The sequence below is a fragment of the Leucoraja erinacea genome, chromosome 2 (assembly GCF_028641065.1).
Source record: "Leucoraja erinacea ecotype New England chromosome 2, Leri_hhj_1, whole genome shotgun sequence".
Taxonomy (NCBI): domain Eukaryota; kingdom Metazoa; phylum Chordata; class Chondrichthyes; order Rajiformes; family Rajidae; genus Leucoraja; species Leucoraja erinaceus.
In genome coordinates, this window is record NC_073378.1 from 39,842,623 (window position 1) to 39,859,317 (window position 16,695).

Here is a 16,695-nt window from a genome sequence, read left to right on the forward strand (position 1 = left end):
GATAAATAACACAAAATTAATGTTAGTAATGGTGACCTCTCGTTTGTCATAAAACTCACAAGGTTCAACAACATCCTTCAATAAAGAAAATGTTGCACAATGTGGACCACACATGACTTCAATGGTTAGCAACGCAGTTGACTTACAAATGTACTTTTAAATGGTCGAGACCAACCAGTTATCATGCGATTAGGAATGGTTAATAAATGTTAGTCCAGCCAGCGTGTGGAAAACAAGTGCCCGTGGGAATGCTCAAGTGAAGGCGTCACTGAGGCATGGGTGAGGATTTGGCAGCAGATGGCTGAGGGCGGAAGAGTTGCGCACTTGTCATTACATCAAACGATGTCTTTTTAGACATCTGAAATTTCTTTACCTCGTTCTCAAGTCACATTAATCAAAACCAGCAACAAGATAATGGTGCATTTCTCGTCGTTTTACAAAATATTCGTTGTTTTGCTAAATTAAGAACATTACCGGCACTCTAATAAGAAACCGAATATTAAAGAAAATGTTGCTAAAATAACGGCGTTATTAATCTAATCGTGTGCATAAATACTTAATGTTTGTCGAATATACTGAACAAATACATGTTTACAGACTACTTTCAATCAAGTTGCAACGTATCGAAATTAATAATCAAGTGTCAACGATGAAATGTACATTAAAGGACATCTTAATTCAGATCACAGTATCCCATATGTTCGATGAAGATGTCATTCCATTCCCAACGGAAGAGCGTACACGCACACAATCCTCTTTCTATTTCATTCGTAAGAGCCTTCAGTTTACAAATTAATAGCAAATGAAAAGTACATTTGTCATTAAACCTGACACCCTCTTTTATCTTATCTTACATGCTCAAGTCCGGCGGGTGTTGAAGTGAATGTAGCGGGTACAACTCATATAGAGAACCACTCTATGACAAACAATCGCTGCATTTTCCCACTAAGTTACCTGATTTCAGTGTCACTAAGATAGATCCAGTGCCGTTTATTCTATAGTTATGCATCCCAATGCTCAATGCAGATGGCGACCGATGCTCCGCAAATACGATGTTATGTCATGTGATATGAAAATGCACTTTTTAATGAGGGGACATTTGAAATTATTTGAAAGAGAGATAAATCTAATGGATAGTAAATGCAAACAGAAACGCCGACACATGTGAAAGCCGGATAAAAGTCGAACGGGCTTTCTCGAAACAATTTTTAAAAAAGTGAATCGGGCAGGTTCCAGTATCGTATGTTCCAACTCACTAAAGTAAACATTATTCTCCATAAAACAAACTGATGCCATTCAGTTTGTTGGCAGTGGCACCGGTTCTGGGGGTGTACCTACCGTCGGATTCTTTCATTGTCACATGGCATATCGATTGTAGGATTTAACGCATAGTTCAAGAATTCAGTGCCGAATAGATCATACTCGAGGTAACTTCCCAGTCTGGCAAACTCCATCAGTTTATTCGGGTCAAAAATGGACCTATTAAAGAAAATACACGATGTTAGGTCGAGGTTCATTATTGTCACGTGTACCGAAGTACGGCGAAAAGCTTTGTGTTTCGCATGCTATCTAATCAACAATAGATAATAATATACATAAATACAACCAAGCCAAACTCAGGTACAATAGGTACAGCCTAAGAATAAAAGGCCGTGCCTTTAGAAAATAAATGAGGAAGTTTCTTTCATCGCAGGGTGGTGTATCTGTGGAATTCATTGCCACAGATGGCTTAGGAGGCCAAGGCGTTGAATATTTTTAAAGCAGATTGGCAGATTATTGATTAGTAAGGGTGTCAAAGGTTATGGGGAGAAGGCGGGAGAATGGGGTTGAGAGGAAAAGATTGCTCAGCCACGATTGAATGGCGGAACAGACTCGATGGGCCGAATGGCCTAATTTGTTCTTATGATTTATAACCATATGAATTAAAAGATACAAAGTGCAGAATATAGTATTGTAGCGGAAGTTCCAGAGACACAGTCCAGTATCTGAAATGATGTAGAAGAGAATCGAGCTATGCCCTATTTTATGAAGGCCCTTACATCGTACAATACGGTGTATTTAGTTCCTACAGTGTTATATAATTCCGGTCATCACGGGCATCATATGGTCAGTGTTCACTTTTATACTCTTTGTCAATCCGTTTTCAAGCACGTTATTCGCCTTGCCAAACAAAAAACACGTGGCTCCAGGATTAAGTCATCGATCACCAAGATTCAAGATTCAAAATGCATTTAATTGTCACATGTGCCAGATGGCACAGTGAAATGAAATTCCCATACAGCCATACAATAAAAAAAAATATAAAGAACACACACTATAGAATTTGACATAAAACATCCCCACACAGCAGAATCAAAGTTTTCCACTGTGTGGGACGGCACCAAAGTCAGGCCAAGGGGTAAAATGGTCTAATTCGAGTAGCACCAAACCTTTCCTCAACATATTGGATACTGCTTCGTCCATTCAAACGATGGAGCAAGTTGTACTCAGCTGGGTCGTCGGATCTAAGTTGTTATCCGGGTGAAGGCCGCAAATGACAAATCAAAACAATTTTCTCAATGTTTAACCTAAACATTCTTGGAGCGGTCATTGATAACACAGATAAGGTCACCTGGATATTCTTGAAATATTTCGCAACAAAAACAACACACATTTATTGAATGTTTAACGTGGTTTACTACAACACGGTGACATAACGTTTACATTGGGGTAGAAAACGTGAATGAATATTCTGCGCAGAAATCTCATAATATATTTATTAAAAAGCATAATCCATTTTCAGGTAGATCGATGGTTTATGACGAGACCAGTTTAAACCAAGCAGGTTAAACTAATTTCCAGATACGCGACGCTCCAACGTGTAGGGAAGACATACGAGCCGGTAAAGTCCCCATTCTCAGAAGCCCAGTTCCCATTCCTCATTCCTGATAAGAGAAACTCTTTGCCACTAAAACAAAATCATCGAGCAAGCCAACAATTTTGATTTCTCCCCACTTTCCCAAGTAAGACGCTTAAAAATACGGTATTGATTTCGTAAGATTTAAGATAATTCACTGCATTTTCTTCAGATTAAGACTAATTCAATTGCAAAAGCCATGAGCAAAACACAAAGTGCCGGAGGAACTCAGCCGGACTGAGGGAATGGTCAAGCGACGTTTCTGACGCGAAAACATCGTCTGTCCTTCCATCCCCATATACTGCCTGGCCAGCTGAGTTCCTCCAGCACCGTGTGTTTTGCTCAAGTTTCCAGCGTCTACGCTTCCTTGTGTCTGCAATGGTCACGCAGTGGGCAACGTCTTCGCCCAGAGTTGTGAATCTGTGGAATTCTCTGCCACAGAAGGCAGTGGAGGCCAATTCGATGTTTTCGCGAGAGTTAGATTTAGCACTTAGGGCTAAAGGGATCAAGGGATATGGGGAAAACGCAGGAACGGGGTACTGATTTTAGATGATCAGCTATGATCATATTGAATGGTGGCGCTGGCTCGAAGGGCCGAATGGCCTACTGCACCTATTTTTCTATGTTTCTATAACCCAGACAATGCAATAACCAGATCTCTGCAGAAACTTAACACGAGAACAAACACGACAGACGAACTGCAATTTGTTCTGTAATTCAATAATATGCAATACACACAGCAAAGCGAGGGGGAACCGTTTGGCACGTTAGCCGGTTGCTTCCTGTCTAAAAATCTGTATATATACTGGATGTTGATATAAGCAGGACGAAGACAAAGGAACTGCAGATGCTGGAATCTTGAGCAAAACACAAAGTGATGGAGTATCTCAGCAAGTCAGGCAGCATCTGTGGAAGGAATGGATCGGCACGTTTTTGTTCTGGACAATTTTTAGGCGGCGTTTCAAGTCGAGACCCTTCAGTCAAACAGCATGTATCTAAGTGTTAAAGAGGGAACTGCAGATGCTGGAGAATCGAAGGTTACACAGAAAAGCTGGAGAAACTCAGCGGGTGCAGCAGCATCTATGGAGCGAAGGAAATAGGCAACGTTTCGGGCCGAAACCCTTCTTCAGACGGTGTATCTAATATATACAGGTTCAGCATGTATCTAACCTGTCCACACCAACCACCACTAGTCCCACCTGCCTGTGTATGGCCTATAAACCTGTTCTATCCACGAACCGTCCAAATGTATTTTAAATGTGATGTACGTGCTTCACCTACTTCCCCCGGCAGTTCTTTCCATATATCTTCCACTCTTTGGATAAAAAAAAAGTTGCCCCCTCAGGATCCTATTAAATATTTATCCCCTCTACTTAAACTTATGTCTTCTGGTTATTGATTCGTTTACTCTGGGCAAATTATTGTGCATTTACCCAATCTATATTTTTTCATGATCTTATACACTTCTTTAAGATCACCCCTCTTCCTCCTGCGCTACAAGGAATAAAGTCATAGCCTGCTCAACCTCTACCTATAGCATAAGCCACCGAGACCTAGCTACATCCTCGTAAATCCCCTCTGCACCCTCTCCAGTTTAACAAGATATCTGCTATCAGGGTGACCAAAGGCTTGTATAACTGTAACATGCTCATAACTTCTACGCTCAATACTCTGACAGATGAGGCCAATGTGCCGAAAGCCTTCTTGACCACCCTATGTAGATAATGTGACGCCTTCTTCAGGCCATTCATTCCTCCCAGAGATGCTGCCTGAACCGCTGAGATATTCCAGCACTTTTCACTATATCTGCAGAATGTTTGGATAGCTGAGAGAGTGTAGTCTGTAACCATTGGCCCTTAAACAGCGGGTAGATGGATTGATAATTAACAATGCCTAAAAGTCAATGATGAACCAATGTTGTTGAAGCAACCCTTTGCATTATGGATTGTATCATAAGGACGGTCTCATAAGGACTGTCTTATGAAGAAAGACTAGATAGACTTGGTTTATACTCTCTAGAATTTAGGAGATTGAGAGGGGATCTTATAGAAACTTACAAAATTCTTAAGGGGCTGGACAGGCTAGATGCAGGAAGATTGTTCCCGATGTTGGGGAAGTCCAGGGCAAGGGGTCACAGCTTAAGGATAAGGGGGGAAATCCTTTAAAACCGAGATGAGAAGAACTTTTTTCACATAGAGAGTGGTGAATCTCTGGAACTCTCTGCCACAGAGGGTAGTTGAGGCCAGTTCATTGGCTATATTTAAGAGGGAGTTAGATGTGGCCCTTCTGGCTAAGGGGATCAGAGGGTATTTAGAGAAGGCAGGTACGGGATACTGAGTTGGATGATCAACCATGATCATATTGAATGGCGGGGCAGCCTCGAAGGGCCGAATGGCATACTCCTGCACCTAATTTCTATGTTTCTATCTCAAATGTCCTCATTGTCTCCTGACCTTCCATTCTGAGCACATGTCGCTCTTTGCCATAAAAGATCACCTATTAAGTGATAATTTACTTGTATGAATCCTCATGTTCTATTTCCAGGTTTCCATATATTCCCGGTTAACCTTTTTTATTTGGTGCAACATCCTGACGTGACCTCAAGCATTTATTTCAGGTTAAAAAAAAGGTGCCGACTCTCCAGATTCACCCCACGGGTCAGATGCATGACACCATGGAGCGCATCTTCAATAATGTTGTCTACCTTCAATAATTAGTGATCAGAACTGAAGGTGAGGTCCAACCAAAATATTCTGCAGTGAAGTCTTGACCCGATTTGTTATTTCTTCCCCGATTGTTCTTCTACACTGATATAATATGAAGGCACCGTCTTCGGGTGCTTCTGCCGAATGCGTAGCGTTTTGCATTAGCTTGGCTTAACATTCATCCACTGTAATTCACATTTTATCCAGCTCATACTTAACTCAGTATGTTACCCCGTCAATTCGGGAATGACACTTTGCTAAAAAACCATCAGCGAAACAGCTTCAACGTTTGCAGGTAAACAAAGGAAGAGGAAGCCTCCAAGTTGCATTTAACTGTTCTGTCTCTTGGTATGGGACGCTCTTGCTGCGGATAACAGCGTGGCAGTGGCAGAGCTGGCCCGGGGTACCCAGGGGAGGCTGAATCAACACTGTTTCCTTATTATTTCAATGGAGATGGAATTTTTTTAAAGCTTCAGCATTTTAAAACGAGCATAAAAGGCTGTCAACTATTTCCACATTTTCTTCTACCCAAACCCCTCCAACCGTACCCCGTCCCCTCAACCTCCATCCACACTGACCCCAGACACAGCAGGGTGCTGTGGAATGCGAGATGGGGATGTAGACACTGCACAAGGCAATGCTGAACGTCATTTCAAAACCTGCAAAATCCTGGTCCACGGACGGGACTTGCAACTCGATGTGATGGGAATGAGTGTTTGACCTTGGTTCAAGGAAGTGAATGCAAAGTGTGAATTTCTCAATACGGGACGATTAAGGCTAGTAAATCTGTAAAATTCTTTGCCACAGAAAGCTGGGGAGGCCAAGTCAGTAGATATATTTAAAGCTGAGATAGATAGATTCTTGGGTACACAAAAATGCTGGAGAAACTCAGCGGGTGCAGCAGCATCTATGGAGCGAAGGAAATAGGCGACGTTTCGGGCCGAAACCCTTCTTCAGACTGATTCTTGATTAGTACACTGTGTCAGAGGTTATGGGGAGAAGGCAGGAAAATGGGGTTAGGAGGGAGAGATAGATCAGCCACGATTGAATGCCGAATGGCCTGATTCTGCTCTTATCACGTGATATTATGATTGAATTCGCAGATGCTGCCAAATTTGTTGGGCAAGTGAAATAATTTGAGGCCACTCACAAATGATCAATACTACAAACAGACACCGCTGAAAACATACAACAGGTTGGGCAGTATCTATGGAATCATTCTCTTTCCACATATGCTGCCTGATATGCTGAATATTTCCAGTAATTTTTTTAACTGCACATTTTCAGCATTTGCAGTTTTTATTTTATGACTTTGATAAATCAGTAGGTTGAAAAATCTTTCATGAAATTGATAAGCCGGTAATTTGAGCTGCAATTCAATGGGTCAGACAGGATCTATGGAGGGAAATGGACATTGGACTACATCAGTACAGATAAAGGGTCTTGACTCAAAAGGTCAAAAAATGATGGCACAGTGATACAGCGGTAGTGTTGCTGCATTACAACGCCGGAGACCCGGGTTCGATCCTGACGATGGGTGCTGTCTGTACGGAGTCTGTACGTTCTCCCTATGACCATGTGGGTTTTCTCCGGGTGCTTCAGTTTCCCTCCATACTCCAAAGACGTATAGGTTTGTAAGTTAATTGGCTTCTGTATTTTGTCCCTAGTGTGTAGGATAGTGCTGGTGTATTAGACCACGTACTCGGTGGGCTGAACAGCCTCTTCCCATACTGTATCTCTCCAAAGTTTAAAGTCTAAATCATTCCCCTCCACAGCTGCTGCCTGACCTGCTGAGTCCCTCTAGCAGCGCACTTTATTTTGCTCCAGATTCTTGCACTTGCATCACTTGTACCTCCAAGCTTCCTTAACTGCATGCCAATTTTATGCTTGCACACACAGACGCATAATAAATATCAAAAGGTACTCAGGTTTATTATTCTGAGATTAATTCAAGAAGCACAGGATTAATTTTGAGTAAAATGTCAGTCATCTTCCCAGATCTTTTATTACAATTTTCAGCCAAACATTACCTTCAGGAACCTATGCTAGCAGTAATGGGACAGTTTTATCTTAAAGAATGATGCAAATCAAAATGGTAATTTTTTAGTTAATTCATACGGAATCAAAACATGTCCAATCAAACAATTCATTCATTTGTATTCCATTTTTCAGTGGTGCTGCTCAATTGCCAAAAAAAAAAATCAGCTCCCAGCACATAGGTGTGCTGGGGAAAAGGGCACAGCCAATGCACAGATCTGTTAGTGTACAGTGCTGACAGGGTCATCAGTCTTCCAGGACATAAGGAGGATCCCAGACACAACAACTGATATAAATGTTTTCATCCATTCTCCTGGAGCCCTATCCAATATATTAGTGCTTTTGCTAGAACATTTACCTCTTAATAGGTTAAAATGCAGTTAATGGTCATTTGTTCGTGAGTTGTTCAGATTGAGAGGCAAATGCCAAATCTCAGTTCCAGCTTGGCCCCAAGGAGAGTAAAATAAATTATTTTGGTCTGCCAATGCCCAAAGATGAAAATTAATTCTTATGAAATGTCATCATCTTATTTTGCAATAAATAAACCCAAATAGAGGTGGTTCTATTAAACCTATCTCCTGCATAGGTCCCCTGTCATTTTGTACTACATATATTTTGTGTTACAACCACAATGCGGAAAGTTACAAAGATTAACAATTGAATAGCAGTGGGTATGGCATTTCTTATAGTACCAATTTAAGGAGTGAGAAACAAGTGAAATAGTGTGATTATCATGGGGTGAGATATTTTAGTGTTGTCAAGTGGAATTTGGGATTAGATAGGGAAAAGGAAAATGGTAAAAAAATGTATAAGAATACACTGAGGAGATCTTTAAATTGAATCCGCCTTGTTCCTCATGGTGGCTATTTATAATGGATTAGGATTGTCACTTTTTATTTTTTACGAAAGGAAAATTTAAGATCCATAGATCCTGACATAATGCACATCAACTCTAGGCTCCTGGACAGACTACATCCATTGTAATTTGCCTACGGGTCTATGGCAGAAGCCATTCCCTAGGCCTAATTTTTTTACCCAGACCATCTGGATAACAAGGACGTCTACTCCAATGTATTGACTATTCCACTGCTTTCAAAACCATAATTCCAAACAAACACAACTCCAATCTCCTCGACTTTGGTATCAGCATCCCCCTCTGCAACTGGATTTGTGATCCATAGACAACAATCATAGAGTCATAGCATCATACAGTGTGGAAATAAGCCCTTCGGCCGAACTTGCCCACACCGACCAACATGTCCCATCTACACTAGGCCCACCTGTCTGCATTTAGCCCATATTCCTCTAAACCTATCCTATCTATATACCTGTCTAAATGTTTCCTAAATGTTGCAATAGTACCTGCCCCAACTCCCACCACCTTTTGGGTTAAAAAGTTACCCGTCAGGTTCAAATTAAATCTTTCCCTCCTCATCTTAAAGCTAGGTCCTCTGGTTCTCGTTTCCCCTAGTCTGGGTAAGAGACTTTGTGTCTACCCGATCTATGTCTCTCATGATTCTGTACACTTTTATAAGATCACCCCTCACCCCTTCAAGGAATAGAGTCCTAGTCTGCTCAACCACTCCCTATAGCTCAGGCCCTTGAGCTCTGGCAACATCCGTGTAAATCTTTTCTGCACCTTTGAAGCTTGACAACATCTTTCATATAACATGGTGCCTAAAACAATACTCTATATGTGGCCTCACCAGTCTAATATAATTGCAACATGACCCGAACAGTACTCTGACTGACAAAGGCCAAAGAGCTGAAAGCCTTTGACCACACTATCTTCCACTATGGACACCACATTCAAGGAACTTTGTACCTGCACTCCTAGATCCCTCTGCTCTACAACATCCCCTGACCTCTACCATTCACTGTGTAGGTCTTGCCCATGTAAGTCTTTCCAAAACACAACATCTCCTATTTCCCTATATTAAATGTCATTAACCATTCCTCAGCCCACCTGGCCAACCGATTAAGATACTGCTGCAATTGTTTACAACCATCTTCATTATCTACAATACCACCCGCTTCTGTGTCATCCATTAATTTGCTAATCATGCTATGTACATTCTCACTGACATAATTAATATAGGTGACGCACATCAATGGGCCCAGCATCGAACCGAGGCACGCCACTCATCAGAGGCATCCAGTTCGAAAAGCAACCTTCCACCACTCCTTCCTTCCATGAAGCCAAATTTCTATCCAATCAGCTATCTCTCCTTGAATCCTACCCACTCTAAACTTCCAGAGCAGCCCGCCATGTGCAACATTGTTGCATGTCTTGCTGAAATCCATATATACCTCTACAGCTCTGCCATCATCGACCAGTCTGGTCAGTATGGTTAGATGATTAAACATCATCCATGATAATATTGAACAGCGGTTCCCCCACAAGGTTGTATCCTCAGCCCTATAACATACTATCTACACATGTTCTCTCTCGGGAGAGAGTAATATCTCCACCCATCTGTTAATCATTCCCACCTCACCTAAAAGTAAGCATGCAGGCACAGCAGGCAGTGAAGAAAGCGAATGGCCTGTTGGCCTTTATAACAAGAGGAATCGAATATAGGAGCAAAGAGGTCCTTCTGCAGTTGTACAGAGCTGTAGTGAGACCACACCTGGAGTATTGTGTGCAGTTTTGCCCCCTAATTTGAGGAAGGACATTCTTGCTATTGAGGGAGTGCAGCGTAGGTTTACAAGGTTAATTCCCGGGATGGCGGGACTGTCATATGCTGAGAGAATGGAGCAGCTGGGCTTGTACACTGTAGTTTAGAAGGATGAGAGGGCATCTCATTGAAACGTATAAGATTGTTAAGGGCTTGGACACGCTAGAGGCAGGAAACATGTTGCCCGATGTTGGGGGAGTCCAGAACCAGGGGACACAGTTTAAGAATAAGGAGTAAGCCATTTAGAACGGAGACAAGGAAACACTTTTTCTCACAGAGAGTGGTGAATCTGTGGAATTCTCTGCCTCAGAGGGCGGTGGAGGCAGGTTCTCTGGATGTTTTCAAGAGAGAGCTAGATAGGGCTCTTAAAATAGTGGAGTCAGGGGATATGGGGAGAAGGCAGGAACGGGGCTACTGATTGGTGATGATCAGCCATGATCACATTGTATGGCGGTGCTGGCACGAAGGGCCAAATGGTTACACCTATTGTCTATTGTCCACATCACTTGGCAGGTTTTATTCCACCCCTAACTCTCTTTCCAACTTTCTCCCCAGTTACTTCATTAGCCGAAGAAAGGTCCCAACCCAAAATGTCATCTACCATGCCCTCCCAAGATTCTGCCCCAACCTGCTTGAGTTCCTCCAGCACTTTGTTCTTTATTATATTCTGCAATCTGTTTCCTTTATCTTTTTGCACTACCTGTATTACTCATCAATTCTATGATTTGCTTGGATCACATGCAAAATTAATTCTGTCACTGTATCTCACTATACGTGACAATAATAAACTCATACCTCTAAGAAAGGAAAACTACATCACTTGATGGCAATACTCCAATACTTGGAATCAAACTGAAAAAAATATATTCATAGGAAAAGATGGATAGAAAAACTTCACAACTAGTTGAAATCTTAAATAAATAGGAAACACCAGGCATTTGCATCAGATTGGAAAATAGACAAATTTAAGGTACAGATTCTTAATCGGAACTGGAAAGCTAAATTAACTGGAGAAAAGGAATGGTGACATTGAAGAAGGGTCTCAACCCAAAACGTCACTCATTCCTTCTTTCCAGAGATGCTGTCTGACCCGCTAAGTTACTCCAGCTTTTTGTGTCTATCTTCGGTTTAAACCAGCATCTGCAGTTCCTTCCTAGACTTCCTTCCTAATTTAAGTTAAATTAACTTAAATTAACTTCATAACAAGAAGATTTCAGTATAGGAGTAGAAAGGTTCTTCTGCAGTTGTATAGTGCTCTGATAAGACCACATCTGGAGTATTGCGTACAGTTTTGGTCTCCTAATTTGAGGAAGGACATCCTAGTGACTGAGGCAGTGCAGCGTAGGTTCACAAGACTGATCCCTGGGATGGCGGGACTGTCATATGAGGAAAGATTGAAAAGATTAAGCTTGCATTCACTGGAGTTTAGAAGGATGAGGGGGTCTCTTATAGAAACATATAAAATTATAAAAGGACTGGACAAGCTAGATGCAGGAAACATTTTCCCAATGTTGAGCGAGTCCAGAACCAGGGGCCACAGTCTTAGAATAAAGGGGAGGCCATTTAAGACTGAGGTGAGAAAAAACTTTTTCACCCAGAGAGTTGTGAATTTGTGGAATTCCCTTTAAGAGAGAATAAGATAGAGCTCTAGGGGCTAGTGGAATCAAGGGATATGAGGAGAAGGCAGGCACGGGTTATTGATAGGGAACGATCAGCCATGATTGTAATGAATGGCGGTGCTGGCTCGAAGGGCCGAATGGCCTCCTCCTGCACCTATTTTCTATGTTTCTAACTACTTTAAATGAACAAAGACTGCAGAGGAATGTAGAAGGATGGGTCAAACTAGTGAAGGATGTGCTGACACCAATCATGGTGATATCTTGCAAATGTTTAACTTAAGAAGGTGAAATGAATAGGAGTGTGAATAAATTATCTGATAAGATCTTCTCAGTCAGGTAGTGAAAAGACATGAGCTTCACTAGGGTGTGTGCATATATTTTTTACTCTGATTAAAAATGCTTCACAAGGTTTAAAACAGCTCAGTTGGTGGCAATAACATTGGGAATCAAGCAGATATCTGGTGCTCTCCATGTGATTCATATGTGGGACAGTTTATGACTCCAATTCCTATTTGCACCCAACCTCATTGACAGTCTGTCCATGACGATGTAACTTTAAATTAGAGGCAAATGAATTTCCAATTTATTTTGACATTAAAATCTTTTTTTTTTCCCAATTAATCACAAAGCACCTGTCTGATTTTAGGCTCAAATTATCATGGACTAAAAAATAATTACATAGTTACTTCAGTCTACTGGACAGATTAACACTTCAGTACAATCTCGAAGAAGTGCAAAACTGTTGAAAGTTTGGTCCCATGGACTAGATTAGTGAAGGTGATGACAGCCAAATACTTCCCAAGCCTTAAAGCAATATTAGTCAGTGTGTGCATAGGCCTAGCAATATTTTGGGACAGAAGCAGCAGAGTTTGGAATTATCTCCTGTTCTGGCAACAGCTCAGCCCAAGACAGCAAGAAATTGCAGAGTTGTGGATATAGACAGTCCATCAAACAGACCAGCCTCCCCATCACTGTCTCCATCTACATTTTACCCAGCCTCAGGAGAGCAGCCAACATGATCAAGGAGCTTGGCGCTCAAGAAGGAACTGCAAGAAGGAGAAAATTCATCAGTCTGAAGAAGGGTTTCGGCCCGAAACGTCGCCTATTTCCTTCGCTCCATAGATGCTGCTGCACCCGCTGAGTTTCTCCAGCATTTTTGTGTACCTATGATCAAGGAGCTTTTTCACCCCAGTCATTCCCTCTTTGCCCCTCTCATGTCAGGCAGAATATACAAAAGCTTGAAAGCATATACCACCAGATTCAGGAACAGTTTTCCCCCCACTGTATTCAGACTGCTAAATGGTCCTCCCATAAAATATGGTGTAGTCCCGATCTTCTTACAGACGTTAGCATTTGTCTCTGTAATGGCAATGCTATAATATCATAACCCAATATTTTTCTTTGCACCATCTGTTGAACGGTGTGTGGTTTGATTGTACTCATGTACTGTGATTTGACTGGTTAGCACTCAAAGACTTTCACTGTCTCAATACACCCAACAATCATAAACGAATGCCAATGTTTTCAGAGAATTCAATGAGCATGGTTGAGCAGAAGTAGGTTAGAATTATCAAGTGTTGAAAAATCAAGTGTTGAGAAAGGTTTTAACAACTGATGAGCTACAACCATACAGATTGCAGTCTGGTCCAACCTCAGGAATTAGCATGGTTGGATCTGGTGCTCAGCGATAGAGTTGGCAGCACAGATTGAGGAGAAGGCCATCTAAAAAAGGAACTAGAAGGAGAGAATAATAATGATCAATTACTTGACAGACGTGAGAAAATTATAGTCATGTCCCTGGCGTTCACTGCTCTTTTAATGTGTTTAAATTTGATTCACAGGATGTGGGTATCAGTGGCAATGCCACCATTTACTGTCCATCCCCAATTGCCTTTCGACTAGAGAGTTGGTTAAGAGTGAATCACATTGTTGGGATCGGTGCTACATATAGCCTTCTGGATCAGCATACCCTGAGACATCTTGTCAAGGCCTTTGGAAATTTATTTTAAATTTCATTGAGAATTTCTCTCACTCAGCAAGTATCTTTCTCTTGAAGCCTATTGATATTTTCCTTGCTCCTCACAATCCTACCTATCATCAGCTAACATGGAAATATGACATTTATCTCTTCAGCCAATTGTTGATATATACTGTGAAAAACTGGGGTCGCAAGTACCAACTCCTAGGGTCCCTCACTGGTCACAGCATTCCAACTTGAGAAAGGTTTGTTTGCTTTCTGACTGATAACTAGTGCTTATTCATGTCAGTATATCATCCTGAATTCTTTGTACTCTAACCCTTTTGACCAACATTCTGTGGGGTCCAAACACAATCCTTCTAAAAATCCAAATACACCTTTGCCACAGAAGAATATGGAGGTCAAGTCAGAGGATATTTTTAAGGCAGAGATGGATAGATTCTTGATTAGTACAGGTGTCAGAGGTTATGGGGAGAAGGCAGGAGAATGGGCTTAGGAGGGAGAGATAGATCAGCCATGATTGAATGGCGGAGTAGACAATGGGCCGAATGGCCTAATTCTACTCCTATTCCTTATGACCTTTTGACACCACTTTCACTAACCCCACCCCACCCCATGACCTTATGTACGGAGTAATTCCACCCAATTACTCATAGAACGATTCTTAATCTTAGGAATTAATCCAATCTGTTTATGCTACATTGCTGCCATGGAAAACCTGTTTGGCCGAGAAAAAATTGTCACACAGGACTGTGCTTTTATGAGTAGTGTGTTCAAACTTTACTTTGTCCATTCATAGTGTGGGATATAAAGAAAGTGAGGAAGGATGTTTTATCTTGATCCATATATTTATTGTGCCCCTCTGCATGAACGTCAAAAGACATGCAGGCTGATGCCAATCCACAAGCCTTCTCAAAACCCAAATATATCACATTCACTGGTCACTTATTTAATTCTGCTAATTACATCCTCAAAGATCTCCAGTCGATAAGCCAATCATGAATTTCCTTTCAAACGTGGAACGCATTTTCAAGGAATTCTACCATTACATTTTCTATAATAGCTTCTAGCCTTTAAAAGCTGTTGGTGTCAAGCTAATAGATTGATTAACCTCCAGGCTCCTTCTCCATCCTTTCTTAGCTACTGGGGTCACATTTACAAATCTTCAATCCTCAGGAACTATTCCAAAGTCTATAGAATTCTGGATGACGATAACCAGAGTATTCACTTGCTCTCTGGTCACTCTTTTCAAAACACTAGGATATATAGAATTCAGTTCCAGGAATTTATCATTCTACTTAACTATACTTTTTTTAAAATTAATACATCAGTTTTCACTCTCCTTAGACCTATGATTCTGTAATATTTCTTGATTTTTTTTGTGTTTTCTTCTGCCATGTTCTTATCCCAATTATACATCCAACACTGTCTGTGGGAGAGCAACGTTTGCTTTCATGGGTTGTTACTTTTTTGCAAACCTATTGAAGGTCTCATTGTCCATTCTCATGTTTCCTGCCAACTTACTCTTATATTCAAACTTGCCCTTCTTTATATACTAAGCAAAGATCATTTCTCACTGCTCTACTGATACCGTATCTTCACCTTGTAATCATTTATGGTTTTGTTTGGGCTGTAATGCAAGTTTTCTGCTGTATCTCGGCTTATGTGGCAATAATAAACTAGCACCGAAACCCAAACTTCTTATCCCTTTTACCTGTATTTCCTAAATAAAGAATTTCCCCAGGCATTAAGCTCTCAACTTTAATCACCGTGCTGTCACAAATCATTTTATAATTAGATCACACATCTTTAATTGTACTTCTGACATTTATTCATTGCCCTGTTCCAAAAGCAGTGAGCATTTGGATGCAACATGTTTAGTGTTGCTATTTTAACTTTTTTTCCATTGTTTGACCTCATTTGTTTCTGGCCTTTTTTTCTGCTTTCTATTTACTTTGTTCACTTCGTTCTAACTTCCAATTCCTGCTCGGTTTCTTTCCTTCCTGAATACTTAGTGTAACCTGGTTGTTAATATGCTATATAGTTAAGGAATTCTATTAATAGGTGCAATTGTTCTCCTTCATAACTGGATGTTATCAAATGCCCAAAATCTATTCAACAGTATACCTCTGCAGAGAATATCGAATTGGAGGTTGACAATACACTGTAGAATGTGAATAAAATTCCTTTGATGAGACGAAGAAATTATTTTGCAATTTATTATACCGGGAATGGTAATTTAGTTAGGCTTGATAATTGTCGTAGAACTGGATAATTAGATCAAATGCAGCTGTATTTAATTTACAAATGCACTCTATACATATGTTTTGGAAATTCTGAAATCTATGATTTAGGTATGTTACAAAACTTACCTTCAGCGGCGCTGCAGTTCTGCCACTGGCTGTGTGCGCAATTTTGGACCCTTTGAGGGGGGGGGGGGGGGGGGGGGGGGGGGGGGGTTTAAAATACGGTTTTCACCTACCTGTCCTGGATTATATTTTCTCAGAGTGCAAGCATCTGCTGAAGAATTGTTCCGACGGGCGTTCTGGGAATTTTTTTTTTTTTAAATCGCCTGACGAGTTCAGCGCTGGAGTAATTTAAAAATCAGCTTCTAAAGCCGTCAACGCCGACAACGGGAACGGATTTCACGTACGTGACATGTAAAAGAAAGTTGTTTATTTTATGTATAAAAGTCCTCCTTAAGATGCACCGGCAGTATTTTTCCTGCCGATATGGGGTTCACCGCAACTGCAACGTTCCAAATGATCGCGTTCCAGAAAAA

The 16,695-nt window shown here is 41.1% G+C and overlaps 1 protein-coding gene across 2 annotated transcripts in view; it reads right to left on the reverse strand.

Moving 5' to 3' along the window:
* Positions 1-16,695, reverse strand: part of pter (phosphotriesterase related) — a 52,347-nt gene that overhangs the window by 2,155 nt on the left and 33,497 nt on the right. For both annotated transcript variants that reach the window (XM_055655191.1, XM_055655198.1), the window contains exon 4: positions 1,339-1,479. In XM_055655191.1, the coding sequence (XP_055511166.1) occupies positions 1,339-1,479 (141 nt within the window). The remainder of the gene's footprint in view (positions 1-1,338; positions 1,480-16,695) is intronic.